Source organism: Ursus americanus, chromosome 23, assembly GCF_024610735.1.
Source record: "Ursus americanus isolate L20-20 chromosome 23, mUrsAme1.1.p, whole genome shotgun sequence".
Classification (NCBI taxonomy): Eukaryota; Metazoa; Chordata; class Mammalia; order Carnivora; family Ursidae; genus Ursus; species Ursus americanus.
The window spans coordinates 13,496,168-13,524,036 of record NC_142149.1 but is presented as its reverse complement, the minus strand read 5'-3'; the positions used below and the strand labels follow the sequence as shown (position 1 = coordinate 13,524,036).

At 41.8% G+C, this 27,869-nt stretch overlaps 1 protein-coding gene across 1 annotated transcript in view; it reads right to left on the bottom strand.

The window, feature by feature from the left end:
• Nucleotides 1–2,524: 2,524 nt before the first annotated feature.
• PITPNC1 (phosphatidylinositol transfer protein cytoplasmic 1) overlaps nt 2,525–27,869 on the bottom strand; it is a 252,604-nt gene continuing 227,259 nt past the window's right edge. The window contains exons 9-11 of the mRNA XM_045813945.2: nt 24,831–24,986; nt 21,391–21,454; nt 2,525–7,182 (exon numbers count right to left, since the gene is read on the bottom strand). Coding sequence (XP_045669901.1) covers nt 6,866–7,182; nt 21,391–21,454; nt 24,831–24,986 — 537 coding nt within the window. The 3' untranslated portion in view covers nt 2,525–6,865. The remainder of the gene's footprint in view (nt 7,183–21,390; nt 21,455–24,830; nt 24,987–27,869) is intronic.

The following is a 27,869-nucleotide window of genomic DNA, read 5'->3' as shown; positions in this document are numbered from 1 at the left end:
TTGGTACAATTTTCTTTGGAGGAGATGTTGGCAGTAAATACTCCAAGTCATAAAAATATTCATATCCTTTGACCCTGTAATTCAATTTCTGGGAATTTACCCAAAACAAATAATTAAAAAGAAGACACAAACGACGTTATAAAGATGTTCCTAACAGCACTCTATATAATACCAAAATCCAGACGATAACCTCAATGCCAAATAACAAAGGAATGTTTAAGTAAATTATGGATTTCCAACGCAGGGGAGTATTCCATAGCTACGGAAACTGATAAGCATGCTATGTACCAAATGTAAAGTGCTTGTAAAACAATTCAGAACCTTCAGCATTCTGAAGAAAGGTATGCATTTATGAGTTATCTTCTGCAGAAGAAAGAGCAAATTCTAAAGTCCTTGATGAAGGTGGAAGGAAAACTCCTGTCCTTGGGTCTACAGAAGAGATTTTAACAAAATGCAAGGAAGCGGAGTAAGCCTAAGATGAGTGTGGGAAAATTCACACTTGTAGAGATTATTTCTCAATTTTCAAGTTACGGCCCGAGAAGAGGCACACCATGAGGACTGATGACTAGATTTTAACGATTGTGCAGGGAGGGCAGCAAGCTATCTTTGGAATGCTCTGGATGTAATCACTAGTGTGCTTAAGATCACAAAACGATTCTCAAGGGTTGCTAACGAGCAGCAAACCGCCAGCATCTTGCACGTACAACCCCTTGGGAGCAGGAAAGTTATTTTGGAAGATTAAGATTTTTAAAAAATCACAAAGGTCCAGATTTGGCTGCCCTCAAGCACCCTCCAGTGACACAGTGGCCAAATCTCCCTTCTGTAAACTAAAGGAGGGGGAATGATGATCTCCAGTCTTTTCTGTCTGCCTTCAGCACAGAAAGTGGGTAATTCTAGTCCAACATAATCATCCCCTAATTCCAGGTGTTTAATTCAGCTCAGTAACGTTGCTGTACTGAACCGCCACATTAGGTAGGATTTGAAGCCACGTCCGCTTTCTGTGGTTACGTCTTACCTTGAGTCCTCCCTGCTGGGACCGGAGCCAGAGCATTAAGGTCAAGTACCAGGCTGTTTCCAATTTTCCTAAGAGCAGAAGTAGTTAAGTGTTTGGACTTGAATGGGATATCCTACTAGGTTGCATGTTATGGAAAGGAAGAATTTATGAGGGCATGGAATCTTAGAGGGCCAAAAATTAAGTGGAGAAAGTCAATACAACAAACTTAAAATCAAGGCTTGAGTTACACACACACACACACACACACACACACACACACACACACACACACACACAAATGTATGTCTGCACACAGGTTGATTGTTGTTCCAAAGCCATCAAAGCTTCGGGTCTGAGAGGAACATTTCATAGAGGGATATTTCAGAACAGGGCTTGGCGGAAGGATACCTGATGTTTTCCGAACTTGAGAGGCCAAGGTACAGTTGGAGGTTGGAGGCAAAAAACCCCAAGTGGAAAATACTGAAGGCAACGGAATTTTAGAAAAGAATGTGGGCGTTTGGAAGTCGAAGAGGAATACTCAACAAAAACCGCTGTGATTAAAGGCAGTACTAGTACACTGGTAACCTATGAACATCTCTCTACTTACCGTTAAGCATCCACATGTTTAACAACCTACGTAGGTTGGCCCCGGGGATCAACAGCCAGGCTGGCTGCACCTGAGTTTGCTGGCTCAGTCACCCCGCGACTACGCGTGTGAGGTCTGTGTGTCTGGAAGAGAGAATAAAAAGGCGGGGTGGGGGTGGTCCTGGCGAAGTCAGAACTATAAAAGTGAGCATGTCTTAGTTCATTGGCTCAGTTCCGTGATTTTGGGAAGGTCTGCAGTGTAGACAGCCTCGTTACGGTGCGCTGTGACATGAATCAGTGGTGAACGCACCGGACGTGGATGCCGACAGTAGCTTCAGGTTTGAAAGGGAGAACACACAGTGGGAGGTGCGTAGCGGAAGACTAGGGGACGAGGGGCAGTAAAGCGTTGCTGTCCTCACTCCACCCACCCCAGAGGACCCTTCCGTGAATAGGAGCTTCTGGAGATGGAGAAACCACATCAGAAGGATTGCAGCTCACCTTAGACTGGCCCACCCTACAATGGAGAGGATCCAGGGTCCCATTGGGGTGCTGGTCCTATGGTTTCCCATGGGGAGATTTTTCTCGGTTGTCATTCAGACTTAGAGCCTCACATTTGACGAGGGGGAATCAAACACCTGTTAATGGATAGATGAGTCTATGTGTGTCCTCCACTGGGTTATAGATTCGCGTTGGGTATTTTGTGGCTGGACAGTTAGGGCTGGCCCCTGGCTTTTCCTTTCCAGGCCCCTGGCCCTGAAGGCACCATAGGCCTATTAGCAGGCCAGCCTTCTTTGCATCTGAGACCCCTCGACCTGGGTCCAAGTACCAGCCGTTGGCTTCTTCCTTCTTCCTTAACACCTTCTTTCCCATCGACCCACAGGTTCACAATTGCCAACGTTCCCTTGAGAATGGCTGAGAAAGAGAGAGAAGGAAGCTACGCTTGGAAAGATTGCTTTGTAGTTTATTTACACCAGAATGTAAGAAAAAGTAAGTTATTAACAACAATAAATAACTGGGAAAAAAAACACAAAACAGCCATAAAATGACACAAAAGGGTGGCATGTGTGAGGATCAACTCTTGCTTGCTTTGCTTGTAGTCTGTAACACTGTGCATTCCAAAACTTGGTCCTTCCGCAATGGCAGTGGTATTTTGACTCAATATACGTAACTAATCAAGATCCCAGCTTGAAACGTAAACCCTAAAAGTGACACTTTGAAGCTACGTTAAGCGGCATAGGCATTAACAACAACTCAAAGAACCTCTTCGTGGTGATAACATAGAAACTGAAGGGAGACTTGCAGTTCAACAGACATGCTTTCACTTGTAAGCAAAAACATTGAGAGGTTTACCCTACAGCACTTGTTAACAACAGAAGTATAATTAATAACAGCGTCTGCAAAGTTCTTAGCATAATCACATTCCCTTATGGCACTAACTCCTAAAAAGCTGAACCACTTCTATTTCAAATGCAAACATATTGTTTTGAAGGTAGAACACAGAACCCGGTGTGTGTTGCCTCCGCATGCCAACGCTGCGCTCGAGTTACACTTCAGTTTTAGCAAGAATGAATAGTTTTAAATGGTCTATTTATGATCAATTGCGGTCACTAAACAGACCCTTTTTTTTTTTTAATTTCAAGCATTAGGGCTTAGATGGCAGGTTGTCTCTCACCTAGCCTGCTGAGTCAGATGATCAGAAAGGGACTAAAACGATTGACAACTGTTCTCTATTGGATTATCTGAGTACACATTGCATGTGACTAAATTATATGCTGGCCCTTGTGAAAAGTAAAATTCCTATAGACCGAATCCAGCCAGTGACCTTGTTGTTTCTGAGCCACGACGAGATGCCAAATTAAGCAAAACTGAAAAATCCACATACATACATTAGCCTTCAAATTTTCATGGCAAAATGACTTTCTGAGATGTGTCAGAATCTTTTCTCTTAGGTCACTATTTATTCCAGTGTCTTGAAAGAAAACCGCGTATTTCTTTTGGAGGTCTTGTGTTTTTTAACTGTCTGTGTTTGTTATGCACGCATAACGGTGCTCCTTAGAGATTTATTTTCACAATCCAAAACACGCCTAATAAATACTCCCAAATTAAAACCATTTCCCCCCCAACACACAGATGCAAACCCAAAGCAGAAGGGTTTATAAACGAAGTTCACCAATGAACTTGGTTTGGGTTTTTACGGTGGTAACTGAAAAAATGTCACAGACTTTTTTGTTGTTATGCTGTTCCTTTGCTTTGTTTTATTTCAGCCCAACAGTAGGAAAATGAAATGGTCTCCAGAGCTCGCCTGGACAAAGTTTATGCAGTAAAAACACCAAGACCTTCTTATCCTGGGAAAGCACAACCAAAGCCAACGATGCCGTATTACAGTCCATGAAAACCACGGGGGCATTTCGTCACTGGAAATCCATCCAAAGTGATGACATTTATGGCCACTTTGATGGTCTCCACTAACACTGGAGATGAAGATGGGGTGAACGTACGTGTTATTCTATGGGTTATTTATTTTAATTTGGCTACCAGAGACTTAACACTGGTGGTGCCTGACTCACTATGCTATATTTATATATGTACAGGTATAATACAATTTTGGTGAACAAAGTTGAAGGTTTCCACATTGCAGACAGAGGCACTGAGTTAAAGATTTTATTTTTCCCCAAACATGCTTAATGAATTCAAGTTTCTGCTTTTTTTGTCTTCTACGTTTCCATCATGCAACCATTTAATTTCCATCCTTATAGGAATTATTAACGTTCTATATACACATTCATCGCAGGCTTGTATCCCACAGTAAGCAAACTCAGGTATGGAGAATATGAAATGACACTTGGAAATCAAGAGAGATAAAATATTGAAGTCATTTATGCCTTGTGATGACTTGATTAAATATTCAAAGCAGCTAAAGGAATATTTGCACCGCCCCCACCCCGTTTAAATGCACACAACCACATGTAGACAGGAAAAACCGAACATACTTTAAGAGAACACACATTTGTTGGTTAAGAATGACACTATCATCGGCAGCTTTGAAATTGATGTCTGTGGTATCGAACTGGCTAACAAGAGAAAGCAAACTCACAGAAGGAAATCAGAAATTAGCTTCCTAAAGCATACAGCATCGTTGGCCTTGACAGCAGAAGCTACTTTACAAAAAAGAAAAATGGCAGTGGTGTTCATGGGAAAACAAGGTGCCAGATGTGCTTACAACCTGCCCCAAATTAATCTGTTCTATGCAAAAATAACGATCCCACCCCCTCCTGATTTCAGCCGGCAAATGGTAAGCAAATACGTATACTATGTCAGTGTCTTCTGAAAGTAGAATTTTGTGTTCTAAAGCCCAACATTCTCATTAAGTATTACTGTGTGGGGAGGGGACCACTGAGAAGTCCAAGGGGTCTGAGAAGATGAAGATTTCCCGCAAGCAGAAATCATGCTACTAGACCATGCAGAGATCTCTTACTGCAACGCTGTCGTTCTCAGGGAAGAGATGCACTGTCCATCTAAACCGGTTGCAACTGGTTTCCTTTGAGTTCTGGGTTTGTTTATTTATTTATTCAGCGAAAATGTCAACCTGGAGATAAAGAAATTATCTTGACAGTCTGACGTATGACTTAGAATACTCGGTGCTGGGTTCCTGGGACCAGCGCCTGCACCAGGGAGAGTTTATCCGTTTGAAAGACACCATGTAGCGTGTGCTGAGCACTGAGAGAAGCAGGCAGGGTCCACTGGCTGAGAGGCTGTGTGGGAAGGAGGTCATACTCCTTGGTTTATGTTGTTTCCTTTGGGATCTTGTGTTTTGGGAAGGTCCCTTTCCTGAGGTTGGAGGTCATGGTCAGGAAGGCTAGCTGGGGCCTCGGAGTTGCCCAACTACCTTGTTGTCTTCCTCTCCTGGAGGACAAAAAGTAAATGCTAGATTCTGCTTGCCCTTCCTTCTGCGTTGAAAGGCAGTGAGGCGCGACGGTGGCAGAGTTTTCTCTTTAGATCAAAGGAGAGTTCGTTTTCTGCCACTTGGGTTGAATGATCTTGCTTCCCGTCCACCTGGATTCTAATCTTGCATTACCACCGCTCGCAGGAAAGAAAGCTAGACAGAAGGGAATCTTTTCCCCTTTTTACTCTACAAATAGATGTCAGCAATTCTGCTCATCTGTCCTCCCACTCGACAGTCTTTACTCCACTTCTGCGACATTCCCAATATTTGGGTTTCAAGTAAGGGCAAGAGAATGGCAGTCTTTTTTAAGGTCCGGTGATGGGCAATCTGTTCCAGGGAAATCTGGATGTTATTAAAAGTAAAAGCAGGAGGGGGATGGGAGACAGTTCTCTTTTTCAGGGTTCCCGAACCAGACATTCTGACAGTGTTAAAAGTCCTGTGAGCTTAGTCTACCCTTGAACTTCTTTGAATGGGCAAATAGTCAACGAATTCTACTCAATTAATTGCAAATACTGAGAATCTTAATGGATGATGGAAGTTAACAATTCAAGGTTTGTTGGTACCTGTAGAGAAAAATGATGTTTGCCTCACCTGGGCCTCTTGGTTCCTAAACCAAACCATCCCCAGTCAGTCAGTCATGGTCACATTCATCCGTGCAATTCTGAAAGATTTCTGAGGCCACAAGGGCACAAAGGGGAAAGTTATTAAAAGACAGAAACAAGTGGAATCTTTATTAAATTCTGTGAAAGGTATAAATAAGTTATTGTTAATTGCACTTGGAGCCACTATAGGTTGATAATTAAAATTTTCAAAAAATTTAAAGAGTTAATTAGGCCCCAAATCCTGAGTCAGACTAACCAAAATAGGAATCTCAGTTAACTACTAGTATTCAAGTATTGGTGATGAACAGTTTGAAAATTTAACAATTACGTATGTTACGCCTGAGAGTACTTTTGAGAATTTCAGGTTTGATGAGAGGAGACTGACTTCGCTGTTTCACCACACATTCTAACACAGGGGCATGAAGTTTTCATTTATTTGCTCTTGAAGTCCACACCGACCTCATCAAACGCTCAACAGCAAGGCTTCCTCCCTGGCTTCCAGCTATGGCTACAGAAGATTCTTTCTGTCCTTTGCAAGTCTTACAATTTACATCTAGAGGGATGCTGTGTGGCATACTTAGGGAATCCTATTATATGGGAAGGTACTTAACCACATGCACACTCAGAGATTGAAGGAACATGTTTGAGGGACAAAGCAGTCTTTTTCTATATCAGAAGATTCTTAAAAAAAAAAAACAACCCAAATGAAAATATAAAACCCCATGAAATATTCATAGGAAGTTACTCTAATTTGGGCCGACATGGCTTATCTGAAGAGTGTATGCCAGGTAAATTCAGGGTGGCTCTTTTCTCAGGGTCTGGAAGCGTGAGAGTTTCTGGGGCTGACTTTTTCCGGGGTCGATCTTTGGGCACGGACAGAAATTCTGGGGCGTCGGTGGCCAGAGGTGTGGATGGAGCACTGGAAGGGGCGCTGCGGACGGAGGAAGGCAGCAGGGGGATACTCGAGATAGAAATCGCAGGTGGGAAAACGCCAATTTTTCTGTTGGTGGCTTCCTGAGTGGCTCGTTCAAATTCTCGGACTTCATCCATTGTCATGTCTTCAAAGAAAAAAAAATAGAAAGAAAAATGACCAGTTATTTAGAAGAGATGCAAATGTATTTACCTCCATGCCTGATTTTAAGGGAACTACAGGAATCCTATCATAACGAGGCCCGTCCAGATTATAAACCCAAATTATCACTGAAATGCTAAACCCTGATTTTTTTCTTTTTACTAAGGCATAAACCTCTGAAAAACAATATTCTTTTATGAATATCCATCCAAGATTTTCCAAAGCACTCTTCAGTGAGTAGTGTTAAGTATTCCGAATAAGGACGGATCAGGAAAGTACAGAACCAGACCAGGGAAGTATCTGGGTGTGTGTGTGTGTGTGTGTGTGTATGCGTGTGCGTGCGTGCGTGTGTGTGTGTGCGAGCCATTGGCCTGGTGTGATATATGGAGCTATTATTAGACCTAGTCATCTTTTCTATAAAGGGAGGCTAGTTCCAGCAATCGATGGCCCAGAAATGATACGTATTATTACCTACTTTAGGGCACGTAAGTACAAGTACACTGTTACAGGGGAAATAGGCAAATCATCAGAATTTCTTCTTATTCAATAAATACACTTTTTGCATTCTGGGGGTTACTGGTTTCCTGACTGTGTACCCATCCTCAGATTGTTTAAATGCTGTGTTTTATTTAATTCAGCTTAAAAAACAAATAAGATAATGACAACCACCACAAACCCTGCTAATTATCCCAAAGCCAAGAAAAATAAAACCATTTTTTCAAGGAAAAAAAAAAGCATTATTTGGCATTCAGGAAACAAATTCCGTGACGCCTCATTAAGAGGAACTGTCAGGTGATGTAAATACCTAAAATGTTTTTATTAAGTGAGAAAGTAAAAAAAATATATATATATATTTTAAATTTTAATCTTTCCCTAACTTCTTTATTTTTAAGTAATGTCTACACCCAACGTGGGGCTTGAACTCATGACCCCGAGATCAAGAGTCTCATGCTCTTCCGACCGAGCCAGTGAGGCACCCCCACTAATATATTGACTGTATTACACACACCTGCTACCATTTAGACATAATATATTGAAAACATAATAACACTGTGATGACTTCTCTTATCAGGGCCTGTTTGTTTTTTTTATAGTTTGAGATCTCTTCTCCCATTCTCAGAAACTCTATTACTATTACTGTCATTACTATTGTTATGGTTCTTATTAATTACTCTCTGGCTAACCCTGGTATCCTTTGTCATTTTTATTTACTGGTAACAGAGAAAACAGGTGACTGCGCTTACTGGAAAAAGCACCGAGTGAAAGCCTAAGGACTTGTTCTTGAGTAAAAGGGGAAATCTGCTGCCCGTGGATTTTCTACATGAATTTTAGCTTCCCACAGACCCATTTTTCATTCTTGTCCTCTCCCGTGACCCTAGTGGTTAAAACGTCATTAGATGATATTGCATAAGCTAAAATGAAGCAATAGATCCACTTTGGAAATATTAACTATGGAATGAATATTCATAACATGGTATTAATCATTAGGATACATATATAAAAAATATATGTAATATATATAAGGTCGTATTATAACATGAGCAAGCCAGAAATATTTTTCTTTTTTAAAAACTTTTTTATTTAAATTCAATTTAGTTAACATATAGTGTATTATTAGTTTCAGGGGTAGAATTTAGTGATTCATCAGTTGCATATAATACCCAGTGTTCATTCTATCAAGTGCCCTCCTTAATCCCCATCACCCAATGACCCCAATCCCCCCCAACCCCCCACCCTCGTCTTCCCTCCAGTGACCCTCGGTTTGTGCCCTATAGTTAAGAGTCTTTTATGGTTTGCCTCCCTCTCTGTTTTTACCTTATTTTATTTTTCCTTCCCTTCCCCTATGTTCATCTGTCAGAAATATTTTTCAAAAAACAAAATCCTTAAGAGGATTTCCTGGAGCAATTGTTAAAATATTATGAAAGGAAAATTTTTCTTATAGAGGAAATAAAATATGATTGTATTGATATCATATACAATTTAGAATTTACCAGGAAAAATTGTACCTATACATTTGCCACTTTAGAAAATACTAAGACTATTAAATAAGTGAATAAATGAGATTAAGTTTTTAATAAAGGTGTATGCACTTCAAAGTAAAATTGAGACTCTCAGAAAAATTTCAGTGAATGGGGTATGTTTCTGCTATAATAAGCATCTTTGAAAAGTGGCAGAGTATAATGCTCTATTCCCCATATCCAGCAGGGGGCAGAAATCATCCAAAATACAGAATTGCGATTTTACAATTCCAGAGTCTCTTAGAAGTTCCCTTCCTTGAAGGCATAGACACCACTCAATGGAAAAGGAGACTTACTTTCTTACTGCCGTGTTCCTGGATGTTAATTCTGCATAATTTCAGTCTAATGTGTCCCTGCTCAGGTTGAGGGTTTAAATTTTACTGAGCACTCTTGCAGTTTTTATTCGGGATGGACAGCAGCCTCTTGATTTCAACTGTTTTTCATTACGATAGCGTAGAAAGACAATGGAAAAATAAATGATCTCCAATTTGATGGAATTCCAAAGAATAAGGGAAATGTCGTAAGCACTCAAAATAACCACTTTGTGTAACTTCTGAGGACATAGGCATTTCTTACACTGAATTCATGGGAACGACAGTGAATTGCAGCCAGAGAATGCATGGGGCTTTCCCACGGGAGAACCATTCTAGGTACCACTGTCTACATAGTAAACTGACTTTCTAATGGTAATAATGGCAGTAAAATGGCAAGAAAACCAAACAAAGAGCCTGAAGCTAAAAACCGTAAGAGCTTAGAATGAGAAAAGCTGGGCACTTAGAGTCCTTTGAATGTGGCATCTCCCCCTTTCCTCTGGCTTCCTTTGTCTGATCAGACTTCTAAGCAAGCAGCTTTCAGAGGGCGGCTGACAGAGAACTAGAGTCTAACATTCCAAAAAGCAAAGGGAATTGAGAATGATGGACTTCCAAGGACAGTGTCCTTCACGAGCATTTCTAATGTTAGAACAGGGACAGAAGGAGAAGGAAGTCCTATTGGCACAGGCCTGTGCATAGAGAGGAACACCCCAGGTAAGCTGACCCCATAGCTTTCTGAAAATGCAGTCATCGACATGCAACATGGGGAGGAAACGTCAGGGCCATCTGCGCCTCAAGGGTAAGCCACATGCACTTGAGCCTTGCAGGGCACACTCCAAACACATGCTCTAAAAACCGAACCAAAAACTTCTAAAGTGCAACCACAAAGATCGTCACGATTCTAAAGCACCCATTTACGGCAACAGCCGTTGCTCCATTGTCTTTACCTACAATATCAACTTCTTAAAAGTCTAATAGGTACTTCTCTGGGGCGTGGGCTAGCAGACATGCAGGCTCAAGCTGACACCCAGGGAGATCCCAACGCTGGCCAAAGATACATACAAATGACTTATGATTACAATTTCTTTGTTCTCTTAGCTCCTCTTCATTAGCATGAATGATTGAGAGATAACTATATTTAAAATGCTGGCATGCACCATACAGTCAGCTCTCAATTTCCCACGTGCCACCAAATAACCCGAGGCCCTCTGAAGCTCATCTTGAGTCCCAGGACGAGGCCCAGCACACACCCAGCTCACCACACCTCCGCTGCTCAGCCAGTGTGTACACAGACTGCAGCCCCGTCTTGAGATTAACCGAAGCAAAAAGGAATGGATTGGCTAGAACAGCTCTAAAGAGCCGCAGAAAGCATTTCAAAGCAAATGTAAAGAAATCTCAAACACCAGATGAGCCACAAGCTGTCCCTTGAATGAATAACTTGAGCGTTAACTGTGTTTTTAAAAGTTACTGTCACGATAGTCTAGTTTTCAGATGACACCTGTTTGTTTCCTCTCTTCTTTCACGGTGCAAGCCATTCACCAGCCACCAATGTTTCCACTCTCCACGTTCGTGGGTTTTATGAGCGGAAAAGCAACCCCCAAATCAAGTGGCTTTCTTAAGAACTGGAAGATAATAGAAGCAAGAGGTGACACTGTCCAGTTTAGACCTAGCTCAGGTTCTTTACCAACAGCCTCTGGGTGATGGCATGTTTGTGTGTGGAATGTTGAGAACTGAACGTCTGCAGTATTTCAAAGATCAGTTTATGTGTACGTTTGGTAAAGGGCGGGCAACATGTTTTAAAAATTCTACATACACTTGTTTGGGCATGGCTCTCTATGTCATCCACAGTGGAGGAATGCTGATTGCAAACTTTTATGTTGGTTTGTTCATGCATGTTTTTCTCGTATTCCCGAACATCATCCATTGTCATATCTGCAAAAAGGTCAAGACGTTGGCAACTACTGTTATTAAACGCAAACTTTCAACGGGGAGACTTTAGGGAAAGACGGTAGCGGAAGCCAAAGAGAGGTTTTAAAAAAGCAGGGAATTCACTAACTTTATGAAGAGTACGTCATAAAGTTAGCTACACCAGCCAAAGGGGGAGTGAGTGCAAGGAAGTTAAGTCGAAACAGTCTTAGAACAGAGAAGAGTGGAAATTATTTAGGGGTGAATCTTGTAAAGTGAGCTAGATGGGTGGAAAGTATTAGCACGTGGGCAGTGCCATAGCCTGAGATCTCCTAAAGCATTCTTAGAAGATCCCGTTAGGGGGGACAGGGTCAGGCTTGTTTGCTTTAATACTTACCTTCCAGATACCTTTCAAAATAGATTTGGAGATTTCTTTAAATCAATGCATTCGACAAGAGAAAGGACACTTTCATTGCTACTACAGGAGGCAGGACATAGAAGGCAGACGTTTACCAGTACCAGGGATACTTGGTTGCAATGCTCGCACGGAGCCGTATCTCTGCACAGAATTCATAGTGTCAGAGAGTGCGGGTCTATATCGAACTTCGAGTCTAGTCTAACAGCTTGGAGATGGCTGGCTCTACTTCCACCCACACTGATCTATAAATAAAATGGCACATGACATTATGATTTTGGGCCTGAGTCTGTAGTTTTTCAGCATTCCAGGATAACGATCTCTTCCATCCAGTGGTTCCCAATGGGGGACAATCTTGTGATAGTTTTTTGGTGGTCACAACTGGGGTGGTAGAGCTATTGGTATCCAGCAGCTAGAGGACCGGGAGGTCTTGGAAAAACCTACCAATGCCCATTCTCAACAGGGAGGTACCGGGTTCAAAATGTCCATGGTGCCCAGGCTGAGAAACCCTGTCTAAATCCAACCAACAAGAAACTGCGGTTAAACAAAGAACCCATCCATCTTCAGTATACAAAATGCATACAAATAACAATTATTCTCACTTGAACTACGTCTGCTGTTTTATCCTCCACTCCCCACCTGCTCTTTGGTTACTTGACAACATTCTATCAGCAATTTTCCCAGACAGGCATTTCTCTGTTGCGGTCATGGCAGAATTTAACTTCATGCCTCTCTACAAGGAAGGGATGCTTGAATAATTGGTTATTCGACCACCCTGATGGTGAATTAGCTTGGTGGGGATTTAGAGCGGGCATTCACAGCTGGAAATTTTTCCCTAAGTATTTCCTGCATCATGTGGTTTGGTGTCTTTTTATATCAATCCATGTATGTCATGTGAGATTCTCTTCATTTCCACAGGGCACGCGTGCCAGAACTTTATGATTCAGTTCAGTGTGGTCTGGGGCCAAGAGGGAGGGCGGCTCTAAATCCAGACCTGGGCTATTTTATTTAGCTGATGATGCCCAAGCCCCCACACCCCAAAACCCGTAGATCACAAATGTTGTCCATAAGCAATGTAAGTCTCAAGGATGCTAAGCAGCAGTCTAGCCAAGCAAAGAGCATGCTTTTCATCGAGGTAACTGGAAAGCAACAAACACAGGCTGCTTTGTAATTAGAACAAATGTATCTTAGTTAACAATAACAGCATATTCGTTCAGTGCAATCACTTTAATTCCAAAGGCTGGTTATCAAAATTTCTTAAACACAATACACCTGGAATGAATACTGAGGTCATTTTTAAGCCCAAAGTTTAAGATTTAGAGAAATTTCTCTATACGAACGTTCATTAGACACTTCCCTCCCTCCATCCCCCCCTTACCCCCCTCCCCTGCCCCCGCCACAGGCATGACAGTAATTTGGAAAACGAAAACAAAGGCATTTTAGTTTCTTTGTTCTAGTAAATCCCAACAGAAATCGTTCTTTATCTTTAATTAGCTCCATGTTAAGAGAAGGGCTTAAACTGCGTGACTGTGTGCTTTCAAAGATGTCTTAATTTTGTAGATGTGAAGAAGGATTTAACAACAAAGATAGGCATTACTGCCTTGTTCATAATAGTGAAAAATGGGAGAGCCCAGGGGACAGACGGTACTACGGAACCATTAAAGAGTGATGTAGGAGAATATTTAACACTACAGAGAAATGTCCTTAGCATATTGTTAAAAATAGGAGGTAAAACAACTCTACACATTATATGAAATCTTCTCTGTCAGAAAAGCATTATGTACATTTTAAAAAGGCTAAAAGGATACATTTTACAAAGTTAACAGTGATTGTTTCGAGGAGTTGGAATTATAGATAATTTGCATTTTCTTCTCTTTGTTTGTATTTCCTACATCAAATATGCTAGTACTTGCGTAAGAATGAAAAAAAGAACCTTATTTAAAATTTATTATTTGGGGTCAAATACCACCAGTTTGGAATTGGTAAGGAGAAAATATAGTTTTCTAGAATTTCAGCTCATTCCAGAAACATCCCTTTTTTTTTTTTGTTAAAATGGAAGAGTTATGAAACAAACTTTCAGAAAATTGCAGCGCAAAGAAAAAGATCTCCCAATGAGACCACATAAGAATGAACATTTCTAGTAAGGTCATTCTCTAAAAGATGGTGATAATCGGGTCCTTACTGAGGAAGGAAAATACATTGGTCTGAATCCTCAGTTCTCCTTACGTATCATACATGCTTATGGAAATGATGTAAATATTTTCAATATTTCTTAGTAATTCATGGAAAGCCTAATCAAGTGAAAGTATTCCTATTTAGGTTACCAGGCAAAACGTATTATGTCTTGCTTCTGCGAAGTATATTACCTCAACATCTATATAGGAATCAATTTTTTAGTAAATTCGGTTGTATTGCCCAATGAGAGATTACACTTTCAGGGATGGCTCATCTTCATTATGGACTGATTTTCAATGATCAGAGAGTGACTTCTAACAGTTTAGGTTCAGACCTCTCTGCTTCCAGCAAACAACTACTTATGTGCATCAACGATACTCTTCAAGGAAACTTACATCAATTATTTTGCGAAGAAACTAATAAATGATCACCCCTTAGTACACAGATTTCAAAGGTCATAATTTACTTTTCGGAAAGAAGGTTTCTCAGATAAAAGCTTTTAAACAAGGAACACTGGGCTAATTCCCTGATTTCAGAGAACATGGTAAGTAGTACGTTATTTCTGCTGGTAAGAAAGGTACGCCACAGTATCTCCGACACGAGGCTGTTGGAGGCTGTCTGTATCTTTGTATCTATGTCTATAACTGACATGATCAGCACTGGGAAGTAGTCTGGGGTATGAATCCCCTCCTCATTAGACCTCCGTGGCACAAGATCTCCTTTCTTTGCCCTCTTGTGAGTGCATTTCTTTACCTCTCTTTCTTACCCTCTTTCAGATGGCGGGAGAGCTGATCCTATTTCTCCTGCCCCAGCCCCATGGAGGTCATGTAGACTGAGTAGACCCTCCTCTGCCAGGTGACTGGGCTGAGGTCGGCATCTCCAACTCTACAACTAGTCCAGCTTTGTCCAAGAAGCTCTCGCCCCGGGGGATTTGTTAATTGAGGAATCTGCTTTGATTTCCTCAACCGTGAACTAAAAGCTTTTATTTATTTTATTTTATTTTAATTAATTAATATTTATTTATATTTATTTGTCAGAGAGTGAGAGAGTACAAGCAGGGAGAAGCAGATGGCAGGAGAAGCAGACTCCCCACTAAGCAGGGAGCCCGATGCAGGACTCGATCCCAGGACCCTGGGATCATGACCTGAGCCGAAGGCAGATGCTTGACTGAGCCCCCCAGGCACCCCTAAAAGCTTTCATTTAAGAACAAAATATACCTCCACTCTATGAGTCTTGGTCGGCTTCAACCATTTTCTGCTTTTTTATAAAATATGGGTTTTAGTGATTATTTATTGAATCACTCAAATAATACATGAATTATGTTCCAGAGAAATAATTCAAATAGTACTGATTTTTGTTGAGAAAAGAGTTTAATTCTTTTTAACCTCTCCCACTAATCTTATTCCTTCTGGATGTAACCAATGTTAAGCGTTTGAGGTACAGGCTGCCAGATTTTTTCCTATGAATTTACATGTATATTACTGCACACACAGATAGTCTCATTTATTTTTAAATTTAAGGAATCATTCTATGGTATACTACCCCATTTTTATTATACCTATTGTCCTTTTTATTTTTTAGTTTTTTAATGTATTTTTTTAAGTTTTATTTAAGTAATCTCTACACCTAGTGTGGGGCTTGAACTTATGACCCCAAGATCAAGAGTTGTATGCTCTTCTGCCTGAGACAGCCAGGAGCTCTCACATATACTGTTCTGACTTGTTTTTCCTGCTATACATATACATATTTCCATACTGGTAATATAAAGCACTACCTTATTCTTTTTTTATTTTTAAGTTTATTTATTGAAGTAATCTCTACACCCAATGTGGGGCTCGAACTCACCACCCTTAGATCAAGAGCTGCATGCTCTTCTGACTGAGCCAGCTGCATGCCCCAGAACTACCTTATTCTTTTTAACTGTTGCAAGCAATATTCATAGCACGGGTGTATCATAATTTATTTGACATATTCCTGTTAATAAACATTTATACTGAGACTAATTTCTAGCTTTTATAAACAACATTACACTGAATAGCTTTGTACCTATGTTCATGAACACGTCTATTTCTTTTTTTTTTTTTTTAAGATTTTATTTATTTATTCGACAGAGATAGACAGCCAGCGAGAGAGGGAACACAAGCAGGGGGAGTGGGAGAGGAAGAAGCAGGCTCATAGCGGAGGAGCCTGATGTGGGGCTCGATCCCATAATGCCGGGATCACGCCCTGAGCCGAAGGCAGACGCTTAACCGCTGTGCCACCCAGGCGTCCCATACATGTCTATTTCTTAAGAATAATATTTCTGTAAGTGGAATTGCTGGATCGTAGGTTATATGCACTTATTTTTACAGAAACTGTTTATTTGTTCTCCCACCTTATCCAAAACTGGATATTATCGCTAGTTTAAATTTTTGGCTATCAGATGAACAAATGTCATATATTGTTTTTGTTATATTTCTTGTGATTAATACTAAGGTTATCGGCCATTCGTGGTTTTTCTACGGTATACTTATTCATGTTCTTTACCTTTTTTTCTATTGAGTTGCTGAATTTTTTATTTATAGGACCTCTTTATACATTGTAGATATTAATTCTCTGTTGGCTACCGATGTCACAAAGATCTTGTCCTAGTCTTTCAACTTTGTTTATGGTGGCAATTTTCTTTCAATCACTTCATTTTTTAAAGAAGGCAGGTTGACTTCACAGTTTGCGGAGGCAAGATCATATATCTGCAAGGATAGAAGTCAGCAGAACATACAGAGAAACTGCAGATGGCATGGAACACAACGTCTGCAAGCAAGAATTTTCCTTCATTGTATTATACAGCTGCAGCTGATAAAATTTTAATAAAAGAGTTATATACATTAATTCAATGACCTGCCCAATGCCACATGTTTATTTCCTTCTACAAACATTTTCTCTCCACTTCTTGGATCCTCGACCTAAACAGAAGTAATTTTTCCTTATACGAAGTGAAAATGGACGTCCTGAACAAGCAGTTGGGTTAGGGGTAGGGGGAAGGCTCCAGCAACCATGAATGAGATTGGATACTCCTTTGGCCCTGGCAAAATGGAAGTCATCCTTTGGGAAGTGTTTTTTTTTTTTTTTAAACTCTTTACAATGATTATAAATTCAATACATGCTTGTCATAAATAGCTTAGGGGTGGCTCCACTTTTTTGTAGTGAAAGTAGCCAATCCTCAAGTCTTGGTGAATACCCTTTCCATTTAATTCGGACAAGTAAGATCTAGAATTGCAATGTACAGTTATGATTTTTTTCATAGTTCTTCATTTGGAGAGGTAAAGGAGAGTCACAGATCCCTTTGAAAATCTGATGAGAAGCTATGCGCTCCCTCCCCAGAAAAATGAGCATTAAGCACACACACGTAAAATGTGGCTTATGGGCATGGCACTGAAATTCATATTTCAGGAACATGGAGGCCACTGGACAATGCTGGCTTGCCGAAGTCAACCAGCTAACGCTCGTCCCTAAGTAGGCTTCTTTCTCCCCCTTGAGCTTGCTTCATTCGTTATTAGGTCTGCTCTCGGGATTCCAGAACAATTTCTAAGCCATTTTCATGAGGGACTTTCATCTGCACTAGCCATAACTACACCCCTATACTTTTTTTGGAAGGGTCTGGATTTCAAAGACGCTCGTGAGGTTCCACTCAATCACAGCCTCCCTCTGGCAATCCTTTGTTCCTCTCCCAAAATACTGTCAGATTTGTAAAGCAAAACTATGTTTTTGTGAAGCTGGGCTGCCTATTTTTATCTGCCCCCCTATCACCCCATCTTCTGAAATGTGTTGTTTCTTCTCTGATTAGTGTTCCAGTCATGCAGGAGAGACCCAAGGCTCATGGATAAAGACCAATCAAGGCTTTGGGGAAAAAAAAGAAAAAAACCTCAACTCCTCCAACAATGGATATGGTTATACTTTACAAGAACATGAGCAGAATAAAATTTGTTGAGGGAATTAGTTATGTGACAGCCATATGCTCAAACTCAGAAATGATACAAATTAATCCTTGGGTAAGAGAAGATCAACCACCATCTACAATGTCCTTTTTTTTTTTCCTTCTTCTTAATTAAGCACTAGAGGTGGTTAGCTTAATTAGGGAGAAAGACATGCAGGCGTGCCACTGCCTATGCAGTAGGTTTTATGTGGTATGAACACACAATCAGGAGGTCAATGGGACTAAGATTCAGCCCTAAGCCAAGAGCACCTCCTGAATTTGCCCAGAGGGATGTCATTCTAATTCTCACAAGGCACTGGAGCTTACCAGTTGGCCCAGAAGACATCTACTGTTCTCTAATCTGTTTGGACTGAATTAATTAAACTGTCCGTATAATCTAATCTGATTTAAATTTCTTAAACTTAAGCCAGAATCATCTGGAGGGCTTGTTAAAACACAGATTGCTGGGCTACACCCCCAGAGTATCTGGTTCAGGTTTGGAGTGGAGGCTGCGAATTTGAATTTCTAGCAAGTACTGAAGTGGGAGCTGATGTTGCTGGCCTGGGGACCTCACTTTGCACCAGAGCCATAAGCTACAGGGAAAGGTTTTTTTGTTTTTTTCAACTTTGGACCTTTTCCATGTTGACTAATGCAAGCCTCACTGAGCCCATACAGACCAAAGAAAAATACACAACTTCAGGTAGCCGAAACTGAAGGCGAACGGGGACACACCCATTTCCCTGAAAGGCCCACAGTCCTAGCGTTACCCCAATAAGGGGCTGAGAAGGCAGGCTGTGGGCAGCGCTATTTCCATTCATTTGATTGACTGAGTGTGTGCATCTGTGTAAGGAAGAAGCCAGTGTTTTCCGGGCAAGCAGCTCTGCTGGGGGCAAGGATGCCAGTAATTTACATGAAATTGATGGCATGTTCTTAGACCCCCTTGCTGAGTGAAAAGGCTGCTTGTTTTGGTTGGAGGGAAGATTGTGTATACAGGGGGTGGAGACCTTCTCTGGGGAGTACACAGCTCCCCCATGATCCAGATCCACTAAACCACACACTATTTTTCTGCACTCAGATACAGAAAGGCTTTTTGTGAACAGCCTCCTTGAGTTGTTAATGTGTCCACCTAAGCCATCCTGAGTAAACAGGTAGTTCTCCTCTGAGAGCTCTCCAGGACTGGAGGCCTATATTTTCCTCTGATGCATTAGTCTAGCTTTGGGCCCTTGTAATAGTCTGAGGATTTTTTTTTTTTTTTTTTTTGGACTAAAAGTCTTTAAGTCTCTTTCTTGCCTCTGGCGTGAGAGAAAAGAGTCGGCCTCCATTTTTTGTACATGAGCAGTTCACTTACTGGATGCCCACCCACGTTTTTGTTTTCCTATATCCTACCTGTGCTCAAACCCTCTTTTCTGATCAACAGGCTTGCGGTGTTTTGCCCTCTTCATCAGGAACCAGCCACCCTTTCTGGAAAGTCCTCTATGGCATTCTGGCACTAGAGAGAAATCTATCAAAGCGCCCTGTCTCCTGGTCTTCAAAGCGGCAGATTCTTGGCCCTTGAGGTCCCCATTCACTTGCCAATTAGACTTTGAATATCCTTTTGATCTTCCCTTAGTGTTGGTGGCAAGGACACCAGGAGCTTAGAGGAGCCCAAGTTGGGAGAGACCAGTAGTTCTTAAGGGTTTTTGTGTCTCTGCTCCCTTTCTAAGAATCTGAGAAAATCTCCCCTGGAAAAAAAAAACAAACCCAGAAACATTGGTTTCATAATCAGGGGAAGTCATCACAGCAGACTTTCCCTCTACCTGCCTCACAAAGACAACCACAGATAGGTCCTGGGGAGACGTCATGAAAACGCAGCAAGCCAGCAGCATCCTAGGGGTGTGCGGTAAGAAAGAGCAGATGACGACCTTTCAAAAGAAATCTCTTCCAGAGGTCCGCCTTTGGACAAACCCAGGAAGATGCATGTGCCTTTCAGAAGATGAGGATCTGGGAAAAACGCAAAAACAAAAAACAAAACAAAAACAAAAAACACAAAACCAAAAACCTCCAGAACCACGTCTTTTAAATGTGGCCCGGAAACAGCTAACAAGATCGTTGTCTTCACCCGTTCAGTCCAATGTAGCTTTTCACTTTAAACGTGATCCCTTCTGCTAAGAGGAGGCAGGAATTGGTGGAACAATGACAGAAAAGCACCAAAATGCAATCTAGGTTACATTTGGGACAAATTCAATGTGACTCAGGAACAGGCCAAGGAGGAGGGCATTTCATTAGACGATCAGATCTAACCCAAGTCACCGACCGGGTATGTTCGTTTCTATTTATAGTCAAGGACACCAGCTTCTGATGGCTGATTCTGGGAATGCAGAAGATTCGTGGGGACCAAACGACAGTGCTGAGGATCTGGAAAGGGTGGTCCATCCATCATGGGATGAAGCAAACCTTATTTTCATTTACTGGAAATGTGCAGAACTTGTTTCACTCCTCCCAAATCATGAAAAGAAAGAGTCATGAAAAGAAAGAATCATGAAATGAAAGGAAGGAAAGAAGGAAGGGAGGGAGGAAGGAAGGAAAAAAGCCACAATAGTCTCAGGATGGAGGGGCACCTATGCCTCTGGCTTTGAATTCTTGCAGAATCCTTATATTTTTGGTGAGGGAGTGTTTCAAGTGTTCTCTGAATCAAAGGACTGCTTTTACTCCATACGATGCTTCAGACAGTTTTGATCTTGAATCAAAGTTTGGGATAAATCAGGATGGGTTTGAAACGTACCCAAGAGAGAATGATGGAGCCTGTGTTATCAGGTATGCCAGTATCAAATGTACTGAGGTCCTACTTACTAGTCAATAACTAAGTACAGTTGACCCTTGAACAATGAGAGCATTAGGGGCGCCAACACACAACCTCTCCCCCACCGAATCGAAAATACACGTGTAACTGTTGACTCCCCCAAAACTTAACTATGAATAGCCTAGTGTTGCCTAGAAGCCTCACTGATAACATAAGCAATGGATTAACACATATTCTCTATGTTTTATGTAATCAGTTCTCTATTCTTACAATAAAGCTAGAGAAAAGAAAATGTTATTAAGAAAATCACCAGGAAGAGATAAAAAAAAGAAAAGCATAAGGAAAACACATTTACAGTACTATACTTACTGGACAAAAATCTGCATATAAGCGGATTCGCACAGTTCAAACCCGTGTTGTTCAAGGGTCAGCTGTATCATGGTTATTTTCGACCAAGCTTCTATCATTACACCCCCCCCCCCATTATGTTTCACAGACAACGGCTATTTCCATTTCAGGGGGTAATAGTCCTGCCTTTGTTGTTGTCTTTCTAGGTAGCATTTGAAGCCAGATGGACTGAAGCCCAAATCAACAGGTTATGAAGTTGTTCTGAAAGTTATTTTGGGGAAGTTGACTTACCATACCACTCATCAACCCATGCAAAAGCCTGTCTATGTCCAATCAGCAGAATGTCCCGGACCACCTAAAAAAAGCAAAAGAAGGAAGTTGAAATAATACCATATTTGGTTAAAACTACCTGGAAAACAGATTGTTCTTAATTCTAGGAATCCTGGCAGTTATAAATTTCTCAATCCCTCTGTCCATGTGATGGCAAATACAGTCTCACATACACAGATAATGGGCTCGCTCCCCTGCTCAGCCCTTTCATGGTGCTATACTTGCTGTCAATTTATCTCTTCCTCTTAATTGGGAGTTGGGCTGGGAATGTGCGTACACTAAGGACAACTGTGTGGCAGTCATACAGCAGCGACGACAACGCATGTCTAGGCTAACCACCTTGAGATTTTTCTCTTCATTTATCTTTTTATTTATTTATTTATCTTTATTATTTATTTATTTATTTATTTAAGAGAGAGAGAGAGAGAGAGACAATGAGCATGGGGAGGGGCAGAAGGAGAGGGAGAAGCAGATTCCCAGCCCAGCAGGGAACCCAACACGGGGCTCGATCCCAGGACCCTGAGATCATGACCTGAGGCAAAGGCAGACGCTTCACCGACTGAACCTCCCAGGCATGCCTGTTCATTTATCTCTACCTGAAAGAGGTTCAACTTTTCCTTTGTGGAAGGGTGTCTTTCACTGGCTCTAGGAGGTCATGAATGTGGGAAATCAAGAATGCTGTTCTGGGCAGCAAGTGACTTCTAAGCAGAGAGCACCTGTTCTTCTCTGATAAAATAAATCCTAAATATTGGTCAATTTTTTTTCCCATTATGGAAGGTGTGGGACACAAGCTAAGTAAATATCTTTTTGGGCGTGACTTTCATGAGCAGAAGGGGGAAAAGGCAGGTTAGTCAACTATTACTGACAGAGATAAAATCGAGGCCTCAACTAGAATAGAACATAATGGGAATGAGAAGCCTGACTAGAGATAAAAGGAATGAAGTTGTTTCTTATGGTGACACAAAATGGCCTTAGAAAACTAAGAAAGATATATAGTGTGTGTGTGTGTGTGTGTAACGCTGTTCATGTGCTTTAATTTTATGGTATTCGTGGTGTCCTCTATAAATATGCCATTTTACGTTTCCTAGATACTCACACACTCCCTTCAACATTCCTTTCTTCCTGCCAAACAAATCCGGTGATGGTCAAAAACCTCTTGTGAAAGGTTCAGGCACGTTTCAGTAAATGAAAGATTTTAATCTGGTGAATTTGCAGAAACAAGGGAAGCACTTATAATGATGTGTTTATTTCTCCCTGCCTCTGGATAGCTAGTGAAGCTTTTACGATGCGGAAGGAGGAAATATGTCATGAAAATAAGAAACAACATGTAACTGTACCCACTTGAGTGCTGACTGTGTCAAATACATGGAAATGAAAAGAACAGCATTGGGGCATCAGTAAAATATACCCTATTACATTAAGCACAACACAGCTGTCTGCTGGAAACAAGAATTCAATAATGTGCTAATGGTTCGCTTTCGAACATTTTTCCCCCCCTTAACTGTGAATAGATTCTTAAAAACAAAGGTGTTCAGAGAAAGGCGGCCCTGGTACTTCAAAACCATGTAAATACTAGCCTCGTGTATTCATTAGCAACTCATGTGCCAGAGCAGGTGTGTTTTGGGGGTGTTGATAACACTTCCTTATATTTGGAAATGGGCAATAGGAAGGCCTTTTCCTAGAGCATAATTCCTACAGGTATTTTAAAGAAACAGAATCTCAAAACTAGCCAAAGTCACCTGCGAGAAAAGAAACACAGTGAGCCAGCCCTATGGCAATCTAAATAGGCCTTGTGAAAGGATGATATGCTAAGTGCACTAATATAGTGGCCCAGTAAGAGATCATTTTGGGTTAAAAAATAAGGGGGTGCGGTGGGGTGCATGGGTGGTTCAGCTGGTTAAGCGCCTGACTCTTGGTTTTGGCTCAGGTCATGATCTCAGGCTCTCTGCTCAGTGTGGAGTCTGCTTGGGACTCTTTCTCCCTCTCCTTCTGCCCCTCCCCTCCTGCTCTCTCTCTCTCTCTCTCTCTCTCTAAAATAAACAAATAAAAATCTTAAAAAAAAAAAAGTAAGGGGCGAGATGTTACAGGAAGTCAAAGAAGATACAGCCTAAGCCAAACACAGAGCTGAGGCTAGAAGATATATATTCTGCGAGCATCTTTCTGCTTAATAATTGGGACACAGCAGGTAAACACGCGGTCCCCCAGAATTTGATTTCTGTGTGTCTCACTCGGCTTCTGCTTCCGGTTGGGCAGAATGCGTTCTGGAGCACAACTACAGGAGCAGATCGACACACTTCTCTGTTTAAGAAAACACCAAAGCTCTCAAATATGTTCTAGAGTTTGCTATCATCATAAGCCCAAGTTCAATCTATTCCTTGGACCTCAAAAATTTACACACCTTATTGCTAATAGGCCTCCAACCTCAGCAGACAAATCCATCTAAGTAATACAAAGCTCAGGGCATTATGGTTAAATTCCAGGGCCCCCGAAAGAATTTCAGAAAGCTATTCTTTATCAGTTTTTAAGTGGAAAAGTAAACAGATATCCAGCCTATCTGGAATGTAGAGACAACTTGGGGAGTATTTATTTTTATGAAAATGGAGGCGTTACAAAAGGCAATGCTCAACATTGCATTTTCCATTTGTTTCCATGAGGGTAAGTGTCATGTCAGACGCCCCTAACAAACGTAAATCATCACTAAGTCCTGTTCCTGCGAGAAAATGAACGTGTTTAGCTAACGTGGGCATACAATTGACATCTGTGTTTTGAGGTTGTTAATAATTCTTTGGAAACAGAATTAGTAAATGACCAGAAATACTGAGGTGCACTATCTAAAGGACCACTGGGATTTCTTGGAGTGTCTTACCTTAGGTGTCTATATTTGCAGGACTCCCCCCCCTTATTTTTGAGAGAGAGAAAGAGAGAGGGAACACATGAGCGGGGAGGGAGGGCCAGAGGAAGAGGAAGAGAGAGAATCTTAAGCAGGCTTCATGCCCAGCGTGGAGCCTGATGTGGCGCTCGATCTCACAACCCTGAGATCATGACCTGAGCCGAAATCAGGAGTCAGAAGCTTAACCGACTAAGTCCCCCAGGAGCCCCTACATTTGCAGGATCTTTTGAGCGAGAATTATCTCGGGGGCCGCATACGCACATCAGCCCTGTGCCTCTACCTGGAACCCAAGAACCTGAGTACCAAGTACAAGTACTTCTGTCCACAACTAGATTAGTCTGATGCCAAAGAGAAGTACTTAGTCCTGAAAACCTGACTTCCTGAATATACTTATCCAATAGAGGCGGAGGTCACAGAATGAGAAATGAGGTGTGCTGTGTGTTGTGCACTCAGCTTATGGTCAAGACAGTCCCTGTGTCCACAGCCCAGCAACTGCCATTTATTCACTTACCTTGTGTACAAATTGTTCCACTCTGGTCTGAAGCCCCCAGACCTCGAACTTCACGGTCACCAGCTTGTAGGAACACATGATGGGTTGATGACTATCTCTCCAACCTTCCCTTAATTGCCCCCGTCCTGTCTTCTCTGACTTGAAGTGCTTAGGATCCTGAAAAACAAAAAACAACCCAAACAAACCATATCAAAGAAATGGTAACATAAAAGTTTAACCACCATGAAGAGGAAATGTCCAGAACAGGCAAATCCATAGAGACAGCAAGATTAGTGGTTGCCAGGGGCTGGAGTGACTACTAGTGGATAAAAGGGCTCCTGTTGGGGTGATGAAACATTCTGGAATTAGCGGTGGGAATTGCATCACTTTCATGAATATACTAAATACCCCTGAAGTGTACAGTTAATTAAAAGAGTGAATTATATACATCTCAATCAGAAAGGGACTTGCAATGTAAAGAAATGCGAAAATGATAGCTCACCTATTCACATGTCAAAAATGTGACTGATTGATTTTATTTTATTTTTTTAAAGATTTTATTTATTTATTTGACAGAGATAGAGACAGCCAGCGAGAGAGGGAACACAAGCAGGGGGAGTGGGAGAGGAAGAAGCAGGCTCATAGCGGAAGAACCTGATGTGGGGCTCGATCCCATAACGCCGGGATCACGCCCTGAGCTGAAGGCAGACGCTTAACCGCTGTGCCACCCAGGCGCCCCTAAGGATTTTATTTTTAAGTAATCTCTACACCTACTGTGGGGCTTGAACTCATGACCCTAAGATCAAGAGTTGCATGCTCTACCAACTGAGCCAGGCGGCTCTCAAAAATGTGATTTAAAGAGGTACCTGGGTGGCTCAGTCTTTAAGCATCTGCCTTCTGCTCAGATCATGATCCCGGGGTCCTGGGATCGAGCCCCGTATCAGGCTCCCTGCTCAGCAGGAAACCGGCTTCTCCCTCTCCCACGCCCCCTGCTAGTGTTCCCTCTCTCGCTCTGTCAAATATATAAATAAAATCTTTTTAAAAATGTGATTTAAAGCTAGATTTGTGCCATTGCATTTTTTCTCTGGCCTTACGTTCTATAACCTTAACAGAAACATTTTTTTCCCCCCACTGTCCAACCCATTCCTGGGTGTGTCAATTGTTTCAACAACTTTGGACAACTGCTCAGCAATACCTATGACTAGCTACAGAGCTAAGCATATGCCTACCTATGACCCGACAGTTCGATTTCTGGGTGAAATGGATGCATCTGGCCACCAAAAGGCTGTACTAGAACATTCACAGCAGCTTTACACATAACAGGAGCTCGAAAGTGCATCAGCAGGAAAACAGGCAAACTGTGGTTTATTCACACAATGGAGTACCACACAGCAATGAAGAAAAGCAAACTGCTGGTACATGCAAGAGCATCTATGACGCTCACAGACGTTATGTTGAGCAAAATAGCCAGACACATAGTGCACAAAGTATGATTCCAGCTGACGCTCAAGATTACGGTGTTAAAAGTTGGAATAACAGGGGCGCCTGGGTGGCACAGCGGTTAAGCGTCTGCCTTCGGCTCAGGGCGTGATCCCGGCGTTCTGGGATCGAGCCCCACATCAGGCTCCTCCGCTGGGAGCCTGCTTCTTCCTCTCCTGCTCCCCCTGCTTGTGTTCCCTCTCTCGCTGGCTGTCTCTATCTCTGTCGAGTAAATAAATAAAATCTTAAAAAAAAAAAAAAAGTTGGAATAACAGCAGTAACCTTTTGGAAGGGAGGATAAGTGTGAAGACACACAAGGGAAATGTCTGGGATGATTGTCAATCTGGATGATTATATGTAAAAGTTCACCGAGCTCTAGGGCCGCCTGGCTGGCTCAGTCTGTAGAGCGTACGACTCTTGGTCTCAGGGATGTGAGTTCAAGCCCCATGTTGGGTGCAGAGTTTACTTAAAAGTGAAACAAAAATTAAAGGAAAAAAAGTTCACTGAGTTTTGGACATAAGATTTGTGTTCTATTTCGCTTAAAAAGGAGATAAGATAAAAACATTTTTAAATGTTTAACCATTTAATATTTCCTCAATGACGGCCAGGTGGAAATCAGCTACTGATGATTTCATCAGAGGATTATTTTTTGGAGCTACCTCGAAAGGTGTGTGTGAATGAATAAAGTAAGAGAAATGTACATATACATTTAAAAATATTTTTATTTATTTTTCCAGCTTTTTTTTTTTATTAGATTTTTTTATTTATTTGACAGAGATAGAGACAGCCAGTGAGAGAGGGAACACAAGCAGGGGGAGTGGGAGAGGTAGAAGCAGGCTCCTAGCAGAGGAGCCCGATGTGGGGCTCGATCTCAGAACGCCGGGATCACGCCCTGAGCCGAAGGCAGACGCTTAACGACTGAGCCACCCAGGCGCCCCATTTTTCCAGCTTTTGAGTTATTAACACACAACATTGTATACATTTAAGGTGTGCAATGTATACAATTTTAAAAATGTTAAAAAAATTTATGTATAAGGTAATTTTTTCTTTTTTTAAAAAAGATTTTATTTATTTATTTGAGAGGGGGAGAGGAAGAGGGGCAGAGAGAAGCAGACTTCCCGCTGAGCAGGGAGCCCAAGGTGGGGCTTGATCCCAGGACCCTGGGATCATGGGCTGAGCCAAAGGCAGTCGCTTAACCAGCTGAGCCACCCAGGCGTCCTTGTAAGATAATTTTCATTAACATCAAGAAGACTGGGCTCTGGGGACTGCTGTCCAGCTCTGTATTGGGGCCCTTGTACCACAACCCTGACCCTGTTCAGGGGGTGGGATGTAGGACTTTGGAGGCAGAGAGCCTCTCTAACATAGCAGAGGCCACAAGATGAAGCAGAATGAGGGTCTCCCCTCCCAAGCGAGAACTGGGGACTCTGTGCAGAAAGGGAGGTGGTCTGAGACACGTTACTGGATTAGCTCAGACCGCCCCCTGCCCTGACTGTACCTCAGGGGTAGGCCCGGCAGGTGAAAGCAGGGCACTTACAACCAAAGACCTTTATTCGCTGGGGTTCGGCTGAGGCTCTGGCAGGG